The sequence below is a fragment of the Trachinotus anak genome, unplaced genomic scaffold (genome assembly GCF_046630095.1).
Source record: "Trachinotus anak isolate AG129_WGS33_773 ecotype Australia unplaced genomic scaffold, CSIRO_AGI_Tana_v1 ptg000013l, whole genome shotgun sequence".
Classification (NCBI taxonomy): Eukaryota; Metazoa; Chordata; class Actinopteri; order Carangiformes; family Carangidae; genus Trachinotus; species Trachinotus anak.
This window is the reverse complement of record NW_027273864.1, coordinates 17,283,824-17,307,095: the sequence shown is the minus strand read 5'-3', so window position 1 is coordinate 17,307,095 and position 23,272 is coordinate 17,283,824. Positions and strand designations below refer to the sequence as shown.

The 23,272-nt window shown below is 40.6% G+C and overlaps 1 protein-coding gene across 7 annotated transcripts in view; it reads right to left on the bottom strand.

Annotated features, from left to right (window-relative positions):
* Positions 1-23,272, bottom strand: part of cadpsb (Ca2+-dependent activator protein for secretion b) — a 66,915-nt gene that overhangs the window by 22,069 nt on the left and 21,574 nt on the right. For all 7 annotated transcript variants that reach the window (XM_071495176.1, XM_071495177.1, XM_071495178.1 and 4 more), the window contains exons 4-13: positions 18,473-18,553; positions 17,948-18,181; positions 16,388-16,509; positions 9,339-9,450; positions 8,117-8,256; positions 7,616-7,682; positions 7,127-7,235; positions 6,822-7,034; positions 495-631; positions 213-400 (exon numbers count right to left, since the gene is read on the bottom strand). In XM_071495176.1, the coding sequence (XP_071351277.1) occupies positions 213-400; positions 495-631; positions 6,822-7,034; positions 7,127-7,235; positions 7,616-7,682; positions 8,117-8,256; positions 9,339-9,450; positions 16,388-16,509; positions 17,948-18,181; positions 18,473-18,553 (1,403 nt within the window). The remainder of the gene's footprint in view (positions 1-212; positions 401-494; positions 632-6,821; positions 7,035-7,126; positions 7,236-7,615; positions 7,683-8,116; positions 8,257-9,338; positions 9,451-16,387; positions 16,510-17,947; positions 18,182-18,472; positions 18,554-23,272) is intronic.

Genomic DNA, 23,272 nt, shown 5'->3' with positions numbered 1-23,272 from the left:
GAAGACAAACAGATGTTTGATGTTTACGGAGATCTAGTATGCCCGCCTACTCTGTACAGTATATAGGAGGTTTCAGTTTGCCTAACAGAATTAAATTTGTATTGGTTTCAAAGGAGTTTTTAGTGTCGTGAGATCTTTATCTGCTTTCAGATCTTGTTCAGCAATGTCACTTACAAAGCACAAACATTTTAAAAGAAGGGATTAGCGCACACCTGTTCCCATGGACATGGGAAGCACAAAAAGCGAAGCTGTAGTGGAGAAGAGTGGGGTCAATGATAGCCCCACTTTCTGCTCTTTCCAGCAGATCACGCAGGTAACACAGATGTCTGTGACAACCTCGAACCCCGTTCCTGGCACAGTACTCATCCAAGACAAACACCTGGCCGGGGCTGAACCATCCCTGCACGACACAAGCACAGATGGGGATTGCACTACTGCATATCAGCTAGCAAAAGCAGCCCACCGCAATAGATGTGTTATGTGGCGACACTCACCAAGCAGCAGAAGGTGTCATTGAGCCTGTGATCCAACGTGAGTCGCTGCACCATCTCAAAAAGCGAGGCGTGGTCAAAGCTACAGGGGTTAGCGGAGATAAACTCATCCATGCCATGTTTCTGAGCTCTGTCAGCATCTATCCAGCCAACAGCACAGGGAAAAGCACACGGTTCAGAGGAGAAGACATCAGTGAGGCACAGGCAAACAGCAGGTCTTCATCACAGCACAGAAACACCAGGGATTTTTTTGGCTACTTCTAAGGGCAAATTATAAACACTTACAGCTTACATTGTCAACTTGCATTATGTCAGACAGCGTAAAGAGATTTGATGTATTGGTGCATGAGATTCTCTCGATCTGAAGCTAAGCTCAGAGGGACGGGTGTTTCTACTGTATGTGCATGCATGAATCTTAATATGCAGGGGAAATACATTTTTACATATCCAAAACGTGTTTGAAGAAGTGCTGCTGGATAAAATTAAATGCATTCTGATTAATGTATTCAATAGATTCTGCCATTCGCGATTGTTGAAGGTCACTCAGGTCCTGACAAATATTGAGACGTGTGCTAGAAAAAAGACACAAACATGGCAAACGTGTAATTCATTTGAACACACTGTATAGCTACAGTATCAAATGCTAATTCAAGAAAAAAGCTAAGTTGTAAAAAAGTTATCGACTGGAGGTTTGCACATTTCTCTCCAGCTACAGATCCTGGAAAACCAGGCTCTGCCTTGTTTTTATTGTTTGACTCGCTTCATAACTTTTGCCATTAACCTTCTCTGTATCCAGAGGATGTTCAGATTTTGAAAACACTAAACCTGCTCTGTGAAATTCAATTAAGAAAAAATATTAGTAGCATCAAACTGTATATAAGAAAATGCAATGAAACCTATAATGAAACTAAGTAAATATGGGTGATGGTTGGAGGAATAAACAGTTTTTTTTACTTCCCTAAACATAAATAGATATCGTCTACTAACTAAACTGACCTTAATTTCTCGCTCTGTAAACAATAAAGCTGTCAGAGACGAAATAATGGGGACAAGGATGATTCAAAATAGATAAGAGATGCACGTCATGTCCTCTGTGTGAGTGACAGGTGTCATGTCCATGAGACACTGACATGAGTGATGATGATTTGGGGGTGAGGGTGGGAAGTGGAGGCCTGATCTTGGGTGGGCAGGGCCAGAGTACCAAATAGAACACAACTGACATTTGTCAACCTCCAGGTCAGTGAGAGGGAAGGGGGAGGGGGTACTAAACATTCATAAAAATGTGCTAAAAATGAACCTACAGAGGGTTACACTTAAGGAAATTAGCTTATTTTTACTCCAATCTGAGAAGGAAAACCTGTGAGACAACAAGTAAAATGTGGACGATGGAAACAGAGATTGTTCAAGGAAGAAGGACAAGACATGTATAGTCAGTCATAATGTGAAAGAGTGGGACAGTTAACACATAAAGTCTAGAAACACTGAGCGAAGAAAGTGATTGGCAGTGAGGCCAGTGCCGGATGAGAGACGGTGAGAGACTGGAGGGAAGAGGCTTTGGTGGGTGAGACAACCTTTTAATGGAACAAAGACAGTGGTCAGACAAGTGTTGGAGGAAACCGATGACCACAAGAGGAAGATTCACTCAGGGGCAAGTTACAAAGGAAGTGATGTTGTGGTGGAGGAGTGTCAAGACAGTGAGAAAACATCCAAAGAGTGAACAGAAGGTGCCTGGGGTTGGGCTGTGACACACAGTGAGTGGGCTTTATGTCCTTTGGTTGGATTAAAAGAGGAAATGGAGTTGAAGTCCAGAATACACTCAATACTACATTAACATTATCATAACTTACAATAACGTCTTGATAATTACTTCAACCATGAATAAAAATGACCAAATTACCAAAGTGAATAGGTGAGTACTTTTGCATACATTTATAAATTATCACATGCTGGAGAACATTGTGACTTTCATTGAGCTTTTAAATGTCATGCACATCTGCAGACCCATTTTCAAATTTGCTTTTTTTTTTTTCCTTTTTTGGCATTCCTTTTTTTTTTCTCTACGCATTTGCAAGTTGACAATACTTGAATATGTTGCAGTGTATTCATGATCTCTACAGAGCACACTAACAGGCATACCACTACCGGAGAACTCTAATAGGGTAGCAATACAATTTGGTGCAAGTACATGGGTAAATAGCATGAAGCCGACAGAGGCAAAACTGTATCATTCTCTGGGAGATGGGGGAAATGAATGAAAACTCCTGTATTTGTACAAAAGTATGGACACATGACACAGGTGTTCTCCTATTCAGGCAAACAAAAGGCAATCAAAAGAAATCAAAATGAGATCTCTCCTTTCTGGAGGTGTAACACTGGTCTAGCCTCTATCTACAAGCCCATCTACTGTAGGAGGAAGGAAGGGAGGGGGAGGAGACCGGAGTATTTTATCGTAAGAAGGGGCGGCATTAACTACTCCTTGTCTTTGGCATTCAGAATACTCCGCATACATATTTGCCAACTCTCATTGAGAAAAGTTCAAAGAAAAAGAACTAAAAGCAATTGAGCCCTCTGACGTAAAGCATGATCAACGCTTAGGAAGTGCCCAAACTAATTTCTCTCATGCATCACTGACATATATATATATATATATATTTAAACATACCATCACCAGACTGTCATCATCATTCACACTTCATTCAAATGTCTATTTTTGGCTGAATGTATATAAAAATCTGATTTTTCTAGGTGTCATCTAACTGCTATAAAAGAATCATCTGTTTGTTTTCAGCTCTTGAAATTTACATTATTAATACATTTTAAATCTGTCTCATAACATAAGAAACATTTACTTGCTTTTTTAATAGTAAGTCATATTTTATTATCGCTTTACTCTGAGGGGTCCCATCACCAATGTGAATAAAGAGAGAAGGCAATTATGCAGTAACAACTTTAATATCAACTTTAACCATTACTGAGTCAAATAATATGTTCTTAGAATAAAATACATGCATCCTATACTGGCACGAATGGATGCTTATACTCTGATCCTCAAGTAGAGGTCGTCAAAAACAAAAAAAGTTATCAACTAATATCTAAGACATGAAGCGAGACGTGAAAAAGGAGAAGAGGGAAAGAAGAGAGAAAGAACGTTGCATTTGTCAGATAATCAGCGGGGATTATCTGAGCTGTGCCGGCTACAGGGAAGCACTTACCCTTGAGTCCAGCTAGAAGACAGCAGGGTAAGAAGGGACAAACCAGAATAACATAAAGACTAGCAACAAGGCTGGAGGAGAGCAATCACGAAAGACCCTGACCTAGCAGCTGCATTACTCAAGAAGGGTACAGGCAAAGCATGAAGAAGAAAACACAACTCAAAAACAACAACCTATACCAACATGAGAGTTTGTGGGCGGTGGTGTGTGAGTACATGTGAGGATATGTGAACTTGACAACAGATGCTGAGGCATATTAGAAAGAGAAAGAGGGAGACAGAGACAGAGAGAGAGAGAGAGGAAGAGAGAGAGAGAGAGAGAGACAGCGGGAGGAAGAGAGAATTTACGATCCTCATCACTCCACTGCAGTTTATTTATTCTGGATTCTGGACAAGTACTTAAGGAGTCAAGAGCTACACGTTAAGTACTGTCACTCAGTCTAACTGCAGATCAAACAGAAGGCTCACTTTTAAAAGGGACATTGGCAAACACATACACCTACATGATGAAGTCAACCCCAACACTCACTTTTATGTGTAAAATATGCCGGTGTCTTTTTTAAAAGGAAAGAGACTATGAAGGTCCTGGAAAGGCTGAAATAAATCAAGGGGTGACACTATTGGTGAAAATGGTGGAATTGTTTTCAACAATGAGAAAACTGATCAGGATTTTAGCAATAAATCTTGACATGCTTTAAAGGAGCACTCCACTGATTTTACATGTTTACTTGTGATGGTTAGTACCACTGAAATTTGGTTTCAATCCAATTATATTACAAATTTTTTGTTTTGTTTTCATCCACTGTTTTCATCCACTCTTCTTATGTGAATATTGGAATTTGACACACTGAAATAGACACTTGGGTGTGTTTTTAAGCTACTGCAGAAGAAGAGAGCCCAATGAGATAACATCATTAAAAGAGCACAAGTCAAACTTCAAACTGTTAAAAAAACACCGTGGACATATGACATTTAGTTTGTTTCAAGTACTAATTTGAGCAATGTCTCCTCTTTGTTCCACACAGATCTGATGTTTGCATCTGTCACTATTCTTCATCTCTCCAGTGGAGCAGAAACTTCAGGGGATGTTTAAGTCATATGCCTCATGTACATTATGATTTATTTTATTTATAATTAAATCCTTACTTTTCTTGCTTTTATCACTACCCCAACCTTTCCACGTCATGCAATAAAACTCTTTTTTTTTTTTTTTTCGTGTCGATTGAAAACAGGAGAATGCATACACACCTTCTGAGAGATTAGTTAGGACTCAGACACATTTGTGTCTACTAGACAAAAGACCGACCACTGTTTTTAGATCTTAGCCCATAGTTGGGACTGAAAGTCAAAACATCTCAGCCACTTTAATGATAACTATCTTTTTTTCTCTCACAAGTCCCCCAACTTAATGGAAATTGCTGGAGTACCCCTTTAAGTCACCTTTACAGATTTTGATCAGTATGATATATGTTGTATTTTCTGTACAATCTATTACACAGAAAGTCCAACACAGTAACCTTGTCCACATTCATTAGAATGCTTATCATGTGTGATGTGCACTAAAACCACTTTCTAGTATGAAACTGGTTAACTGGGGAGGAATAAAAAACTATTTCAAACGTGTGCAGATCACTCAGTCAGAACCTTCATAGGACTCTTGTTTTCCATCAGTCCACTGCAGCAGAGTCAGGAGGGCTGTGTATGTTATGGTCCCAGTGCCATTCAAGACCACCAGGGGGTGAAACATGTACGCGTGGTGTGCCACAATGTTTCAGGGAGGGGGTAGGAGGTCTGTGCCACTGTGAGGAGGCTTTGAATGGCAACAGCTGGCATCAGAGGCGTCAACTAACCACAAGAACGATCACATACTGGACAAAGAAACCAATGGAGAAACAACATAGAATTTATGTGGTAGGATTGTGAGTAACTGGTCCAATTCATGTAGTTGATATTGTTCTATTACAATGAAAGGATTAACAGAGAGTGACATAGACTTGGGGATTTTTACAATTATTATTATTACTACTACTATTATTATTATTATTGTAACCCTAGGTGTCATTTTATTAGTGTTTGTATTGAATGCCAATTATTTTTTTCTATCATCCTTCTGAGAAAAAAAATCATTAGAGTTGGAGAAGAAATTATACTGAATCTGTGAAGTAAAAAGATGCACACAAAAAATAAGTTTTGTTCTGAATAGCAGGATCTATTATTGTGGATTGTTAAGCAGTATGTGACATTAAGTTAGAAAGGTCAGTGTTGTTATGAGCAAAAATACACTAGTTTGAACTTTCAGTCTAGACTAAAAGGGAAAATGATAGAAGATAGGCCACAAACCAACTAGAGTATATACAGATTGTGTGAAAAGAAGCATTGCTGGTTGAATTTGTGGTGATACTTACAAAAAATATCGTACTCCCTTCTTTAATGAGGGGGGGACACAGGAGACGGTTACAACAGAAGTTGGTACAGATGCCACACTACTGTAACAGTCTTACCTTCACTTTGCTACCTGACCTGTGGGCTGCTTAGAGGTGCAAGTACAGTGACAGGTTGGTTAAAACTTTAGACATGTCTGGGTTGGCCATCATTGAGTTACAAGGGAACAATCTGAGAAACTGTCTCAGAGCCACGGCTGCTTTCACAGCTGCCCTCTAGCGCTACACCTGGATTAAAACAGGCCTACGGTTAGAACAAGAGCAGCACACCCTGGCACTGTCAGTCTGAATTCAACCCCAGCAGGCTTGAATGTTCATATCTTATGTGTGGTGACCTATTTAGTTTTTATACAAAGCTTGCACACCATATCCTGCTGCTGTATGATAGTCTTTTTCAGGTAGGTTGGTCCGTGTGAACAGACTGATGGAATAGCATGGAATTGCACCTTTAAACACTGTGGGAGTGGTGACAATGAGTGGAAGTCCATCAGATGCTGGAGGGATCTGTGAGAGATCAAGGCATGTGTGTGCGTGCTTGTGTGTTAGTGCTACCAGCACGTTTTGTGACTGCAGTGTGGAGCGCATGGCGTGAGACATTTATGGGTTAGAGCTTTCACTGCTTTGTGGATGGAAACTGCTTTCTGCTTAAGTGACCGCATTGTGTTTCGGGCTACTTACAGAACTGAGAAATGGGAGCATCCATTTGGGCTGAGGCACCCCCTTTGGAGTTAAGTTTCTGGACCTGAGTGGGTGGGACGGGCTTGTGGGACTGGCCAGTGGCGCGATACATGGCCTGGACCCACAGGATGCGGTCCTGCTCATCATCACTGGCAAAGATCACAGTGTCACCTTCCTTCACTGCATTGAAGAAAGCCCGGCCACCATCCAAGCCTGAGACAGAAGGTTGATCAAGTACAAGTGAGTCATTTTTCTTACAATGCAGGAACACGTGTACCTGTAGTTGCGTAGGTGTGCCGGCTCACCTGGCTGGGGGTCACTGTAGTCCACAGTATACCCATCCAGCTGGAGAAGTTCCTGTGGCTCTGACTTTTTCTCTCTGTAGCTACACATGGCGAACGTATACTGACTCACCTAGAGAGCAAAGGATTCCCCGTCACTTCAACCAGCCATAGAAAAAGTTAGGGTATTGAATTCTGTATCATTCTTGCATAATGAAATTCAAAGTCATAGTCAGTGATTTTTGAATACAATAAGAACAGTCTAAATTTGCCCCTGCATATCAGTGAAATATAAACCGACCTTGTGGTCTAATACAGTCCAGTGTAACAATACTAATACTTGCAGTACATACAAGTATCCTTGAGTAGCACTCAAGTTTGTGACTCAGTAGCTTTAATGGGATCTTGAAAGCCAACAGATGGGCTAAAAACCTCAAGAGCAATGACCTCAAATAAGAGGGTCACTACTTCTTCAGTTTGGCTAAACACTGCTTTATTTCCAAGAAAACCAACCTGCACAAGGACAAAGAAACGCTTCTTCCAGCGCTTCCAGACATTCTTCCCAAAAGCCCACAGATACCTGTCAAAACATTGTTCACACACAACGAGACAAAACCCAGGTCACCAGTCATAACAAACACAAATTATGAAATGTATCTGGCATACAGATACATTTAATGTCATTATATTTGACATAAAAAATGTGGCTACAGAAATGAGAAAAAGCTGATTCAAATTCTTTAGGTGAATAATATAAGGGCGTGTATTAATGGAATTTGATTAATGGTGCCTTCAATATTTTGAGTGTTTTTGGCAGCCTCTAATTAAAAAAAATCTGAACTACACACAAAAGTCCACCAGGGGGAGTAGTGCCCTTCACAGTATTTTTCCATGGTACGTGACTGGAAATGAGGCCAAGAAGCTGAGAGGGCTGGAGTTCTATAGGAAAGACATGGAACATGAAAGGCACATGGGAACATCACTACAGGATTTACATGGCAGAGTCTCTCTTACCCGCAGTGTTTCATGTTCTGTGGTTTGTCCATACGTATGGCCAGTTTGATCTTGAGATCTTGGTCGGGGCAAGCCTTGGTCACAGTCATCTTATGGAGCTCTGACTGCTTGGGGCTGTTAGGGGTTGGGTGGAGGACAACCTGCACTCAAATGAAAAGAGACGCCAGAGAGAGTCAGACGCCATAATTAATCGTGCTGATATCCAGGAGGTTAATCTTTGATCTCATCCTGTGCAACACTCAGCAACACCAATCAGTGTGTTTGCAAGTACTGGTGATTATGAGTGTTTGCGATTCATATTTTTTCAAAGTGTAAGAAAAACGTGAGTCAGTGACGAGAAACAGAACAGCGCTTTAGCTCTGCCTCCCCGAAGGGGAGGCCTAATCTCTCTTTGCTGAGTTAAAGAGCTTTGAGGAAGCCTGCTTTCCTGCCAACGCTGCTGCAGTGGGAGATCAAAGAGCCTTGTCACAGCCAAGGTCATTGCCATTACAGAGGCGTCAGCCCAAATGGAAACCAGCAACACCACCTTCCTTAACCAACTATTACAGTAACCTTACACATTTACACCTCAGGAAGGTGCTGGGTGGAGAACTGAGTCAGAGATACTCAATAATTAAATGATCTTCAAAAAACTGGAAATCTGTTGTTAGCAATGTGAAAAGAAGTTTGTTCTGAAACCAGTCTCCTTCTGTATTTATGAGATAAGTGCAGCAGTAGAATTGATTTGCGTTCTGGTCAAAGAAATCAAGCAAAATGTGAAAGTATAAAAATTGAGTTTGCTGGGAGCATACAAATGTATTATTGTTTACTGAAAAACCTAAATTCAGTGGGGCAAGAGCAGAGACTCTATTAATGCAAAATATTTTCTCATTTTGACAACTTGACCTCATGTTTAACTTGGAAAAAATTCAAAAGGTTATTTCTGAGTCACATTTAGGTAATAATACACTAGAGAAGCAGTTTAGCTTATCAAAATCAAATGTCATGCAGTTATAGCTTCAGCTAAACACAAACTTATATTAGATGCACAAACTCTCAACAAAGTGGTCCTGAATCTTAGGACTCACTGTGTACGTACTTCCATTTGTAAGTTAGTGGAGTTTGTGCTAAATACATGTTTGGTGTTCCTTTATGTGACATGTGAGTCCTGATTTTCACAGCTGCGTGTTGGGATCAGATCATTTCTGAGCTGGTAATCATAGTAAATGAAGGGAAGTGTTACCCTTCCCAGTTCTTTGTCCTCCAATGCCAGCACCCCTGTGCTCTCTGTAAACAGTTTCACCTTGACAGCAGGCAGAGGGTGTGTGGTGGTGAAGTCCCCTTGGGTGCCCCAGCTGAAAGACACAACAAAAGACACTCCAGGGGTTAGCTTCCATGACAGCGTGATAGCACGGTGTTCCCACACAGTGACTTCATCTGCAGCAATCACTGCAACACTTTTACTTGTCAGTTAAAAGCTAATGTCTGGAAGAGTAATTTCACCTTCCTCTCAATATTTTCCAACTTAAATCAAATAAAGTAAACAGCATTAATCAAAGAAATAAAATTCCTGTTTTGAGATAATCTAATGCAGCCTTGAAATGGCAGCTGACAGTTTTGGGGCCACAGGGACTGCTGTATACCACAGAGGAGAGACAATACATTGTCTCATTGTGGATACATGGATACACACACACACACACACACACACGCATACAAACAGCAGTATATCTTTTTATCATAGAAGAAAGATGATGGGGCACTGACTAGAAGTCTTTTATAGAAGACAAAATACTGCAGAGTCACACAGATCTACTGCATGTCAAAGTCAGGATAAAACCACAGAAGATAACACACGCACTTTATTCCTCTGCCTAACTGTCACTTGTTCTAAATGCATTTCTGCTATTTATATACCAGACATCCTTAAGGCTTCACGTGGCAAGATTTTTTTAATTTTTTTTTTTATAACAAAACACTCATCTTCTCTGCCAAAATGATTTTGTGGGTCTGCAACAGAGGGGAACACAGAGATGCCACAGACTGGCTAAAATTAACTTCTGCTGTCAAGTGTATTGTATTAATTTATCCCTTAACACAGGCATGTCTCAAAAGCAAGACAATAATTTGTATAGCATCTTTCAAATGCATAAGGTATTTCATTTTATAAAATGCATTAAAACTACATTTGTTTGATTCTGGAGGTTCCAGGCTCAAACAGGTTTCCCAGGTTTCTGTTCAGCACTGTAGCCAGGCTGACATACAGCTACAGCTCTGTTGATCCATCTATACCTTTAGCCCTCAGTTGTAATGACTTTATGAGCTTCTTTACAAATAAAATTGTCTCTGTTAGAGAAAAAATTCACCATCTCCTCCCCACAGCTGGCTCAGATGTACTGTCCAGTTCAGCAGCCTCAGAGTCTGGTTTATATTTTGACAGTTTTTCACCTGTACATCTCTCTGAGCTCGCTTCAACAGTTTCTTCATCTAAACCATCGACTTGTCTTCTTGACCCCGTTCCAAAAAGGCTGTTCAAAGAAGTTTTTCCTTTAATCGACAACTCTATATTAAGTCTGATTAACTTATCTTTATCAACTGGTTATGTACCGCAGGCAGTAATTAAACCTCTACTTAAAAAGCCTACTCTTGATCCAGATGTTTTAGCCAATTATAGACCTATATCCAACCTCCCCTTTATTTCCAAAATCCTTGAGAAGGTCGTTGCAAACCAGTTATGTGATTATTTGCACAGGAATGGTTTGTTTGAAGATTTTCAGTCAGGTTTTAGAGTCCATCATAGAACAGAAACAGCTCTGGTTAAGGTTACCAATGATCTCCTCGTAGCCTCAGACAATGGACTTGTCTCTATACTTGTCCTACTAGATCTTAGTGCTGCATTTGACACCATCGATCATAAGATTCTATTACAGAGACTAGAGCATATGGTCGGCATCAAAGGAACCGCACTAAGCTGGTTTAAGTCATATCTGTCAGATAGACTCCAGTTTGTTCATGTTAATAAGTCAGTCATGGAGTTCCACAAGGTTCTGTGCTAGGACCAATACTTTTCAGTCTATATATGCTTCCTCTAGGAAACATTATTAGGAGGCACCAGATAAATTTCCATTGTTATGCAGATGACACCCAGCTGTACTTATCCATGAAGCCTGGTGAGACTAACCAGGTAGCCAAGCTTCAGGTGTGTCTTAAGGACATAAAAACCTGGATGACCAGTAATTTCTTACTCTTAAATTCAGACAAAACTGAAGTTATTGTAATTGGCCCAAAACACCTCAGAGATACACTATGTGATAATATACTGACTCTGGATGACATCACCTTGGCCTCCAGTGCTACAGTCAGGAACCTTGGTGGCATTTTTGACCAGGACTTGTCCTTTACTTCACATATAAAGCAAGTCTCTAGGACAGTCTTCTTCCACCTGGGCAATATTGCTAAAATCAGACCCATTCTGTGTCTAAAGGATGCTGAAAAGCTAGTTCATGCATTTGTTACTCTTTATTGTCAGGATGTCCCAAAAATTTAGTAAAAAGCCTCCAATTGATCCAAAATGCAGCAGCACGAGTACTGACAGGAACGAGGAAACGAGATCACATCTCTCCTGTGTTAGCTTCTCTGCATTGGCTCCCTGTAAATCCAGGATAGAATTTAAAATCCTCCTCCTCACCTACAAAGCCATTAATGGTCAGGCACCATCGTACCTTGGAGAGCTTATAGTGTCCAATAGGACACTTCGCTCTCTAAATGCAGGTCAACTTGTGGTTCCCAGAGTTTGTAAGAGTAGAATGGGGGGCAGAGCCTTCAGCTATCAGGCTCCTCTCCTGTGGAACCAGCTCCCAGTGTGGATTCAGGAGGCAGACACCCTCTCTACCTTTAAGATCAGGCTTAAAACTGTCCTGTTTAGTAAAGCTTATAGTTAGGGCTGGCTCGGGTATGTCCTGACCCATCCCTTAGTTATGCTGCTATAGAGCTAGACTGCTGGGGGATTCCCATGATTCACTGGGCGCTCTCTCGCTCTCTATCTCTCTCTCTCTCTCTCTCTCGATAACTTTATGCCATTAACTTTGTATTTTTTTTCTCTCCCGTAGTTTGTGCTTCTCCTCTCTCTCCCTCTCTCTGTCCTCATTCTGCAGGTATCTCTGCCTCTTGAGCAGCAGGATCCAGATCCACCACTACTCATCATTACTATTAACCACTGTTATCTGTCATTATTATTGATAACACCATTACCCACACAGCTGTTCCTGGTCTCTCTCTCTCTCTCTTTTCTCCTCTCTCCTCCCCCTCCCGTTTTTGTATCTTCTCCTAAACCCAACCGGTCGAGGCAGGTGGCCGCCCACCCTGAGCCCGGTTCTGTTGGAGGTTTCTTCCTGTTAAAAGGGAGTTTTTCCTCCCCCCTGTCGCCAAGCGCTTGCTCTTTGTGGGAACTGTTGGGGTTTCTCTGTAACAAAGTAAGGTCTTGACCTTACCCTGTAAAGTGCCTTGAGATAATGTATATTATGATTTGGTGCTATACAAATAAAATTGAATTGAATTGAATTGAAACAAACAAACAAAAAAAAAAAAAAAAAAAAAAAAAAAACAGGCTCAAAATAATTTGACCCCAGAACTGTTTGGAAGAACCAGGGCTGAGCAGTCAGGGAAGAAGAGCCTTGATAAGAAAGAGACACATGAGAGCTACTTGGTGTTTGCAAAAAAGCATCTAAAGGACTCTCTAAAGGACTGTGAGAAACAAGAATCTCTGGTCTGATGAAACCAAGATTGAACTGTCTGGTATCAATCCTAAACATTATGTCTGGAGGAAACCAGGCACCTCTCATCCCCTGCCCAAAACCATCTCAACAGTGAAGTGTGGTCATGGTTTCATCGCGCTGCAGGGTGTTTTTCAGAGGCTGGGACAGGGGGACTGTCAGATTTGAGGGAAAGCTGAATGGAGCAAAGCACAGAGAAAACCCGATCCAGATTGCTCAGGACTTCATCCTGAGCCAAGTGTTCACCTTCCAATAGGACAATGACCCTGAGCACACAGGACAACAAGACAACACAAGAAGTGGCTTTGCAACAAGTCTGTAAATGTCCTTGGGTGGCCCAGTGAGAGCCCTGACTTGAACCCAATCGAACATCTGGGGAGACACCTGAAAATGGCCGTCCACTGACCGTGCCTCTCCAACCTGACAGAGCTTGAGAGGATCTGCAGAGTAGAATGGCAGAAAATCCCCAAACCTTGTCACATCATACCCATGAAGACTTGAGGCTATTACTGCTGCCAAGGGTACTTCAATTAAATACTGCGTAAAGGGTCTGAATAATAGTAATAATAAGTAGGACATTTGTGAAACTTTCTAAAATTCAGTTTTCACTTTGTCATGATGGGGTGTTGTATGTAGATTTCCAATGAAAAGATTTTTTTTCGTTTTTATTTTACCATATGGTCAAAGGTAAATGGAATTGCACTTCTATAGCACTTTTCTAGTCAAACTGACCACTCAAAGCGCTTTACAATAGTTGCCACATTCACTCATTCACTCAGACATTCATACATCACACCCACCCACCCAGACACACACACACACACTCATACACTGATGGGTCAGCCATCAGGGGCAAGGTGGGGTTCAGTATCTTGCCCAAGGACACTTTGACACGCAGCCTGGAGCCGGAGATCGACCCCCTGACCTTCTAATGTGTTTAAAAGTTTGAAGGGGTCTGAACATTTTCTGAATGCATTGGATTTATCTTACAGACATAGGAATGATCATCAAACTCCTGGCAAGAAACCAAATGAGCGCATTTCCCAAAATGATTAAAGCCACCAGCAGTGCTGTACGTATGGGCATGTGAGCATCGAGCAAAAATGTAAGTTCATCCATTTAGTGCAAATTACTAATAATGACTAAACCTCATAGACTGGCTACACGTTCACAAGCCCAAAGGACTAAAAGAAGCACAAAAAAAAACACAGGGAGAATGTGGTTCACTGTAATCATGTTACACAACATATAGAGGCTTTTGTTACATCTCTCTGCCATTTACAGCTGCCAATATGTCATGCTGCCATGTGCAGCCTTAGGACTCCAATATAGATGCCTGAATTCTCTCTCTGCAGAGAGGCATGGAGGACATGGTGTCAATTTTCACCCTTGGAAAGCTGTTTTTCTTGTAAGCACTTCTAACATTCATAATTAATTGCAACTTGATGTACATAAAGATTCTGCAGTTCCAACATATACAGAGCAGAGAAGCTGCTGACTGGTGGTGAGGAGCTAGTGGTGAGCTGTGTTGATTTCAGATGGAAGCATTGTTCTGGCATGAAGGTGACCTTGTGTATCAATCTTAGGTCTATTAATGGATGTGACAGTGCTGTGCTCCGGCAGCTCTTTCTCCAAAATATATAAAACCCTCTGTGTGCTCCAATGGGTAAAAAAAAACAACAAAAAAAACAACAACATAAAAAACCAAAAAATCCTACATCAACCTCATAATCAATTCAACGTATAAATATATATAATAGATAGCTGAATGTCAATCTGATCACAGTTACTAAATACAAGTAATTACTGTATGCAAATATGTATCTTGTGTGTTTATGTGTTTTATCTATGTTTTATATCCCACAAACACACACACACACACACACACACACACACACACACACACACACACACACAGCCTTGCCTTGTTCTCCTCTAATCACTTCTCTCATTCATGTCCTTCCATCTCTCTCACACTCTCTTCATAAAATGGCTCTTGAATTAGGGAGATCAGAAGAAGACATCTGGGCCTTAAAATAGCTCAAATTTGCATGAATGTTTCATGGCCATTTTCTCTTGTATCTTGTACTGTTCAACACTGAAAAAAGGTGGATGTGTTTGGTGGAAGATATATTTTCCTTCACTTGGAGACCATCATTGTTATAAATAGAGTTTAAGGAATGTAGGCATAACAAGACATGAGGGTAACAAAGAGTTTTGGGATATATGCAAATTGTTGGGACGAGACATTTTTATAAACCATGCCATTTCATATTAATATACTCTGAATAACACTGAATGTCTACACCTTGATCCGCTGAGTCAAAATCTCCCAGCTGTGAATCATGAGTGACTCAAGCAGCTTTAACAAAGCAGAGACAGTAAGGGGTTTTGTTTTCCCACAGGGTTAGGGATTTAATGTTAAGACTCACCACACCCCAAATTCTCATTAAACTTATATTTCATTAAGTGCAGGTTCAGGAACAGGTATATTTTGTGTGACTACGAGAGCAGAATCTGCTGCTATGGACCAAATAATTGATAGAGTTCAAAGAAGTAAATTGAAGTTTTGCTCAACTGCACAGTCCAATTTCTTTTTAAACACAGTGTCTCACATACAAAGTGCCTTGGAGAGGGAATGACACATCAGAGAACACTAGCAAAAATGCTGGAAATGTCTTTCTACAGCCAAGAACCCACTGAGAAGCAGGAGAACTTGGCAGCGTGGGCTTGCAATAAGTTTCAAGTGTATTTTCTTGCAAGCTAATTTTACTCAGGGCATCTGAGGCAAATCACAGGAGGCACCAAAGATCAATAAAAGAATGGGGCAGAATCTCAGCTGTACTGGCTTAAAATAACAAAGTTAAATTATTGGAAAGATAATTAAAATCATTGAAGTAACATTCTCCCTTTGGATGAAATAAATGATTAAAAGTGGCCTCTGTCTATTGTACTGACTGCCAGTCGTGGAATCACTGACTGTGGACAGAAAAACGTTATGCATTATGTAAAGAAATCTAAAATATATTCTGATCACTGAAATTCAAATATGCCCTGTCTGCACACGGAGAAGGCATCAGCGAAAACATCTGTGCTTGGTACTCTTCTGCATTACAAAAGAATAAAGATACCGAAAATGGATTTTTTCTTCTTACACTAAAAGCAAACCAGTTTGCATTCATATTATATTCATATTTTATACTTTATATCAGATGCTAAGCTGAATGTAGGTGATGGTATTCATGTTTTAAAGGTCTGATTCGGAACATAAAGTCCAAATAACAGGAATGAAGAATGTCAGATGAATGCACATGCATGTGTAATGTGTTCATTTACAGTAAGGGTCACTGGTTTTTGTTTTGTTAGTTTTCCTGTCTGTTTCTGAAAGCTAGGTTAACTTTAAAGCATAGTAGGTTATCAGTTCAGCGAACAAAGCAGTGTGGAAAATGGCTCAGACTCATTTGAAAACATGAAAAACAAATGTGCGTGATTGTGTACACATGGATTCTCAGGCCCTTACGTTGGCTTGGATGCTTCTGCTTGGTCAGTTTGGAGTTTCTCGCCTCCCTCCACCTCCATGGTGCAGTAGACAATCCTGTTCGGAGCCAGAGACTTCAGCCCCTGCACTTCCATAATCACCACCTGGGAAGCAGAGACACCTCAGTGAAGGTTGTAGACGAGGAGTGATTCATCCCTTGAAAGAGGTCATAGAGGAAAAAGTCCACAGCAGATGTGCAGGTGGTAAATCCTTCCTGCTTGATAGAAATTTTAAACACACTATCACAGCCTCAGTCACTAATTTCGCTTGTCGCTGGTGCCCTCATATTACAAAAATGTAAATTTTCTAATAGAACAGCCCCGTGAAAATTGTAGCCATCCCTCCTATAAAACGAAACTCTCTATCATCAAAGCTGTTCGTAGGCATAATCTACCACATCAAATCTTAAATGCAATCTTTAATGACTCAGTGAATACAGTGCTAACACTGCCAGGGGTTGCTGTTATATAGTAACTGTAAATTCTTGGTAGGACAACCAAAGACAGAAATATGTGCTGTCAGGACAATGCATTTGCTTTGAATGAAAACATGCACCAGATCCACTGCCGTCCTCATGGTGCTAATATAATTGGTTTGACTGTCACAGTTAATATATAGTTTATCAGTCCAGCCATGCTACAGTTTCATGCTAAATTGGCACCTGTAAATAAAAACATTATGATAGACAAACATGAAATTTCATGTAAATTAAGTCCTATTGAATGGATGAGTTAAAAGAGATTTAAAACATCCACAATTGTTAGATTTCATTTAACAAACTACTGCATTTATGACATGATCGAAATGACCTTTTAATGAGTTTTTAGTCTCCAAAGGTATAACTATAATTACTACAAAAATCACACATAATAGTGTGTCTCTGAGCATCATCATGATACTAATATTGCTATACAGTTATCCTGAGGGATCAAAAATGCTAAATGACTTATTCTGACTTACAGCTGATTCCAACTATATTCTCTAAAGGTTTCCTGGTCTGTTGCTGAGGGATTTCTGGCAGCTGCTGCAGCCAATCAGTTGGAAACTAAACACACTTGAAAATTAGGTTTCACCAAAACACAGTGGAATTACCTAATATTCTTTGAACATTATGTACTTCCTGACTCTGAAATAGCACCACATCATAAGGAATGAGGTGCGATTGATCCCTGTTCTGTGGTGATAGTTCATCTCAGACAAGCTGATAACAGGATGACTCACGTTCCCTGTTAAACAGCAGGTAAATGGGTTTTTGTGTGTGTGTGTGTGTGTGTGTGTGTGTGTGTGTGTGTCAGTCTGTTCTTCACATAGCGTCTGTTCATCCCCCTGAACAGGTCTGCTATCTGTTTCTATACTTAGTCTGCAGCAGACAAGTAGTCTATGACAGCTCTGATTTATGAGTTTAGATAACACCATAATGTTTGTTCCATTTGGGTAAAGTTAGACATCTTGAGAAATATCTCAGAATGGCTAAAACTTTGTAATGCAATATAGTTACCATACACCCAATTACTGTATACACTCTGGCTTCATGCAGGGTACCTCCAAAGTGAAGGACAGGACCACATCAGACTTGGACAGCGTGTTCTCATCCTCCTGGCCCATGTCGATGATGGAGGTATTGTGTCCACGTTTCAGCTTCTGGAGTTTGAACTCTCCACCCTTCGACACAGGCATGCTCTCCAGATTGGCCATCAGCTGATTCACTGAAGACTTGAGCTCCTCGATGTACATGGCCTCCATCTCTTTAGACACAAATTTGGGGAACTTACCACCCTGTTGACAAAACCAGAAAAGACTCAGCAAAGAACAGCAGCTTGGATGAAAAGGAACAAAATCCCAAAATCAGCAGGAGCATGGGTGTCTCTTTTTCAGATTATGGATACCTAATTCAGTATAAAAGAAACACAACTAATATTATAAAAAATACATATTCTGTGGACTACACTCATGTTTTCTTTTGTGGGTGGCAGCTCACACTATGATGTTACACCATATTAATGACATATTAACTATGTAACAAAGCATATTAAAAACAATCTGAGTCCCCTGCAGAGTCTGACTCACCCTGGCAATCTGGTCTGCCATCTGAAGACGACCATCCAGCTCTCTTCTGATCTGCGCAGCCTGCTCATCCAGGTTGTCCAGCTATTGATAAACAGAGAGAAGGAGGTCAATGAGGTCATGGTACTTTAATAGAGCCAGAGGTCAGTGTCAAAGGTCACCTACAACTCCCAGCTTCATTTATCTGACCATGAAAGATGAGAAATCCTTTACTACAACATATATATTTAATTACATTTCTTGTTTATAACATGTAATGATACATTTTGGGGTTTTGTTAGAATATATTTTTAATATGGCAATGAACATATAAAATAAATATATATCCTGATACATGTGCATGCTAACATAGTGTCCAGCCCCTTGTGACCTGCAGAGAAATGAAGATATATAAAGGATGGACAAGCATTTTCTTACCCTTACTAGGTACCTCAATCATTTTAGAAAGAATAGTTTTATTCCCATTTGCGATAATATATGTTCAGAGACAGCAGAGAGTCTCAGATCACTGCTACAATGGCAAAATGTTAAGTGAGTGATGGATGGGCAACCATAATGGAGATATGCTTTTAAGATAGGGTCCCAGTTTGGTTTGTATTTTAGATGAACACATACATGACAGAAGCAGGTGACATAGAGTACACCCTGATGGTGTTTTCACACTGTTCAGCTGATGAACTGTTGGCGGTGGTAACATTCAAAGAAGCGTAGAAATGTGCCTGCTAAGGCAGTCAAGACTGCAAGCTAGCAAACATGGATGTTAAGGTTTAATAGGAAATGTTTAATGAGGAAAGAAATATATTCAGCATGTTTGTGAAGACGCCAGTATACTTGATCAAAGACACAAACTATATTTTGGTGACAAACACTGAATGTAAACATAACTCCACCAGGCTTTAATGCTAATTGTGAGGTATAGCTGGATTTAAATGAAATACATCTAAATTAATCCAAATGAAGAGACAGCTCCTGCAGGTAGAATCAGATGTTGCTATGCAGTCCAAAAGGTGCTCATGCAGACTGGTGATGATGACGACTGCTACAGCAGCACATAAAAAGGCTAATTAGTGCTCGTGTTAGCTCTAACAGGCTGCAATCATAGCAGCATGGTGTGGCGGCAACATGAAAAGACCAAAATCAAAAGGAAATCCATCACTCCCTCATATGAACTATGCTGCCATCACCATAGAGACCATGAATTGACTACTGTTTGTGGAGATGTCTTTTTGTGTTGAGTCTGAGTTTGCACTTTTTCCTTTTTCTTGTTGATTTTAATCAGCAGAATGAAAATTTTGGCTCTCAGAAAAGGTCAGGCTGAGAGAGAAGCAGTACAAATAAGGATTATATCTGTAAAATAAGACAATGAAATACATGATAAAGAAAAACTTAGACTTGAATGAACTATTCCAAATAGTTTTGCAGTGGACTGTATCACCTCCGGGCGAAAGATGCCTGACATCTGTTAGCCCAGTTTTTGCCCAGGAGTAATGAAAAGCCATGAGAAATTCATGGCTCTTTCACATCAATAATGAATGAGAGTTTTATATTAGCTGACATGAGGAAATAGAAGAGAGGGCTGATGTCTCTTTCTTGCTCTCTACATCGGTATGCTTCTCAGCCTAACATCTAATTCTTGTCAAATGTGATGCTGTAACTCACCAGTAAACACCTTTTCCTGTATGGATCGTTAGACTAATTGAGACGTAGCTGCAGCACAGTTGTACCTAGGGAGTCGCAAACCTTTTAATGTTGTATGAATTTTTGGTGAAAAACATAATCAACCTCACCTCACCCTGGTGTTGTTTTATAGCAAAATCCTTGAGTTTTACACAAATTTTTAAAACTGGGGTAACATATTATTGCTACAGTTTGGAGCACATATGTGACGTTGTAAAAAGGGGCATTTCTAATGAAGCTTAAATTAGCAGCAAGGCATTTTTCCAAAAGCCACCCAGTTTTTATGATTTATGCGTTTTTTTCTGTTTAGATTTTATTACTATCTATGCAGACACAGTGAGGAGCAGACCAATGTGAGTTTCAATACAAGGAAATATATTCCTTTATCGTCTCATCAGTGGTAAATAAAGATTGAATCGTTTATTTCTAGAACCAGAGAGGAAATGTGTGAGGGAAAAGAATGATCTGCACAATGATGAAAACAGTAGTTGTATAGGAATAATGAGAATCATACACATGAGATCATTTTTTATTGTTAAAATCCAGATCTTTTTCTGATATAGATTCTTCCTGCTTTACAACTTTCTGGAATCGATTCTGTTTACTGATGTGCACATTATGAAATGATAGCGACCAGATGGCTTCTTAAATGGTGGACAGTTAGTGTGAACTGTCAAGTCTAGTGTGTAGCCAGTGATGGCCACTGAACAGCCACCCTGCTACATAACCCAGAGTTCCTGTTTAGTAGAGCACATAATCAGACTTTGCCACCAGCTGCAGCAGAATTGCAGCACAGTAGTACTCAGTGCTGTGCTGCCACGCAGTGACACTTTAACAGTGCTGAGCATCCTGTGGTGGGAAGTCTCACAAGCAGGATTTTTTTTTTTCATTAGCATCTCCAAAATCAGAAAACCAGACTCTTCCACAACCATAATTGTGGCTGATACTGCTTGCATTTCTGCCTGAGCTGTGCGTGAACGGCTGCTTTTCCCCTGCTGCAGCCGATCCTGTGCCGTGTGTCAAAACGCTCAGAGCTCTGGGCACTATTGGACTGCGGTGCCAGCAATCCAAAAAGAACTGTCAGCACCATGCCTGGAAATCCAGTAGATTGACCTGTCAGTGTTTGACACTGCACTTCTATGGTCTCATCTATGTACAAAAACTACAATAGACATAAATCCATATGTCCAGGCAAATTCTCAAAACTGCAAAATCCTCAGCACTACTTCAGAACTGCAATCTTATACTGGTCATTGTGTCTATGTGCAGATTGCAGCTCATCTGCAAAATGGCTAACATGAGAGGAGTGACTCTGAAGCATGTAATGTGAAGGGGGATGGGGCCTGTTTCTTCTATTACTCCCAACTCTCCCTTGACTGGAGTGAAAAGCAAAGACAGTCCTGTATGTGGGAGGAAGTAAAGCTGGAGGTCAGCGTATGTGTGAACTAACAGCCACCCCCTACTGAGCCCCTCAGCAGCCCAATCTTAACGGGCCTACCACTTCTGAAAGGTCATTGTTGTCAATGGCCCAGAGGCACGATATAGGTGGACAGGCAATCTCATATGAAATAAGACTGGCTAAAAGGTAAGTTTCTCTCTGCGTTACTGAAACTGACAGGAGCACTGCAGCTGAATAAAGGTGACACTGCCTCAGTGTTAGCCAAGCTGACAGCAGGTTAAAGGTGACGGAGCAGAGGCAGGCTGGTAGTTAACAGCCCAGCTGATGACAGATTCCCAGGTGGATGCTGGGACATTAGCAGCAGACAGCACACCCTGCCAGGGGCGGATTCTTGTAGAGAACAAAGACTGGGCGGGCAGGGCTACATCTGAGCTGGATGGGACCTGGAGGAGTCGAAGCAGCTGGTCTATATTTAGACTTGCTGTTTGTGGCTGTATGTGTGTGTGTATGTGTTAAAAAGTGTGCAGTGTGAGAAAAAGCTTCTCATTTGCAATTAGAAAATTTGCTCACAAGTTTACGTTGCAGAAAAATCTTCACCTCAACTTCTAACAGCTTAATCAACTTACAGTCAAGAGAATTTTTGTCAGACTGGGGTTACAGGTTTGGTTTATGTCGCCTTTTGATCTTGTTTGCTGTGCAAATCTGTTTATTTATACTAGATTACTATGTGTAATGTGAAAGGGTCACAGAGAGAGAGAGAATCATCAAGTTCCCTTTAGCTCAACACAGCATTTCAGTGTCATGGATTTGGTTTTATGGCCACAAAATGTTTTTGTTCACCCTCACTAGCTTCGTTTTCAGACACAGCAGGCAGCTGTTTTCAGCAAAACAGTTAGCAACCAGCATACGAACACAGTGGAGCATTTATCAGCAAAAGAACCAAATATTTCCCCCAGGAGTTGCTATAAATCAAAACGGAGCTAAAAAGAGAGTGAATATTGGATTTACATTTGGCAAGTCACCTAAAGCACAACTACTAATAATAATTAATTTTGCTCTGTGTCTGTATATACGGGCAGTTGTTTGCTAGCGCATTTGCCATGCTAACCTAAAGCCAAAAGCCCAAACTAGTTGCTACAGGATTGAAGAATTATTGTTAAAACAAATTGATTTGTAACATTACTGGGGACAGGTTCAAATAATCAAATAATCCTTCATTGGCGATTTTTCTTAAGAAAATGATTTTATGAAATCACAGGAACTCGAAGGTGTTGTAGTGTAGTTGAACTGACATGACATATCTATCAAGGACAAACCTGGGATTTTTATTTTTTTCCTTATAATAAACATTGTCCAGATACCAAACCTGTATCAAAAGGTGTAGTCAACCTTCACCATGCATTTCAGCACCACTACTTTTTCAGTTTAGAAGTGGCAAGGCAGGCACAGCAGAAGCTTTCATCCTCTCCCAATCCTGTGTGCAGTGAAGAAGCTCCATTACACAATTATATCAGCTACAGGCTAAACCAGGAAGAGCTCAGGCCTCATTTCCCAACTAACAGTTGCTGACAAGACAAATTAAAGAGGAATTGGGGCGGTGTCTATCAGTCCGGCAAGCCCACAGGGCATGATTTATGACTCTAAGGGGGAAAAGTCTCATTCTGATGTGCCTGTGGCTTACTTTGACTTCCAGCATTAGGTAATTTAATCAGCCACTTGAGATTAAG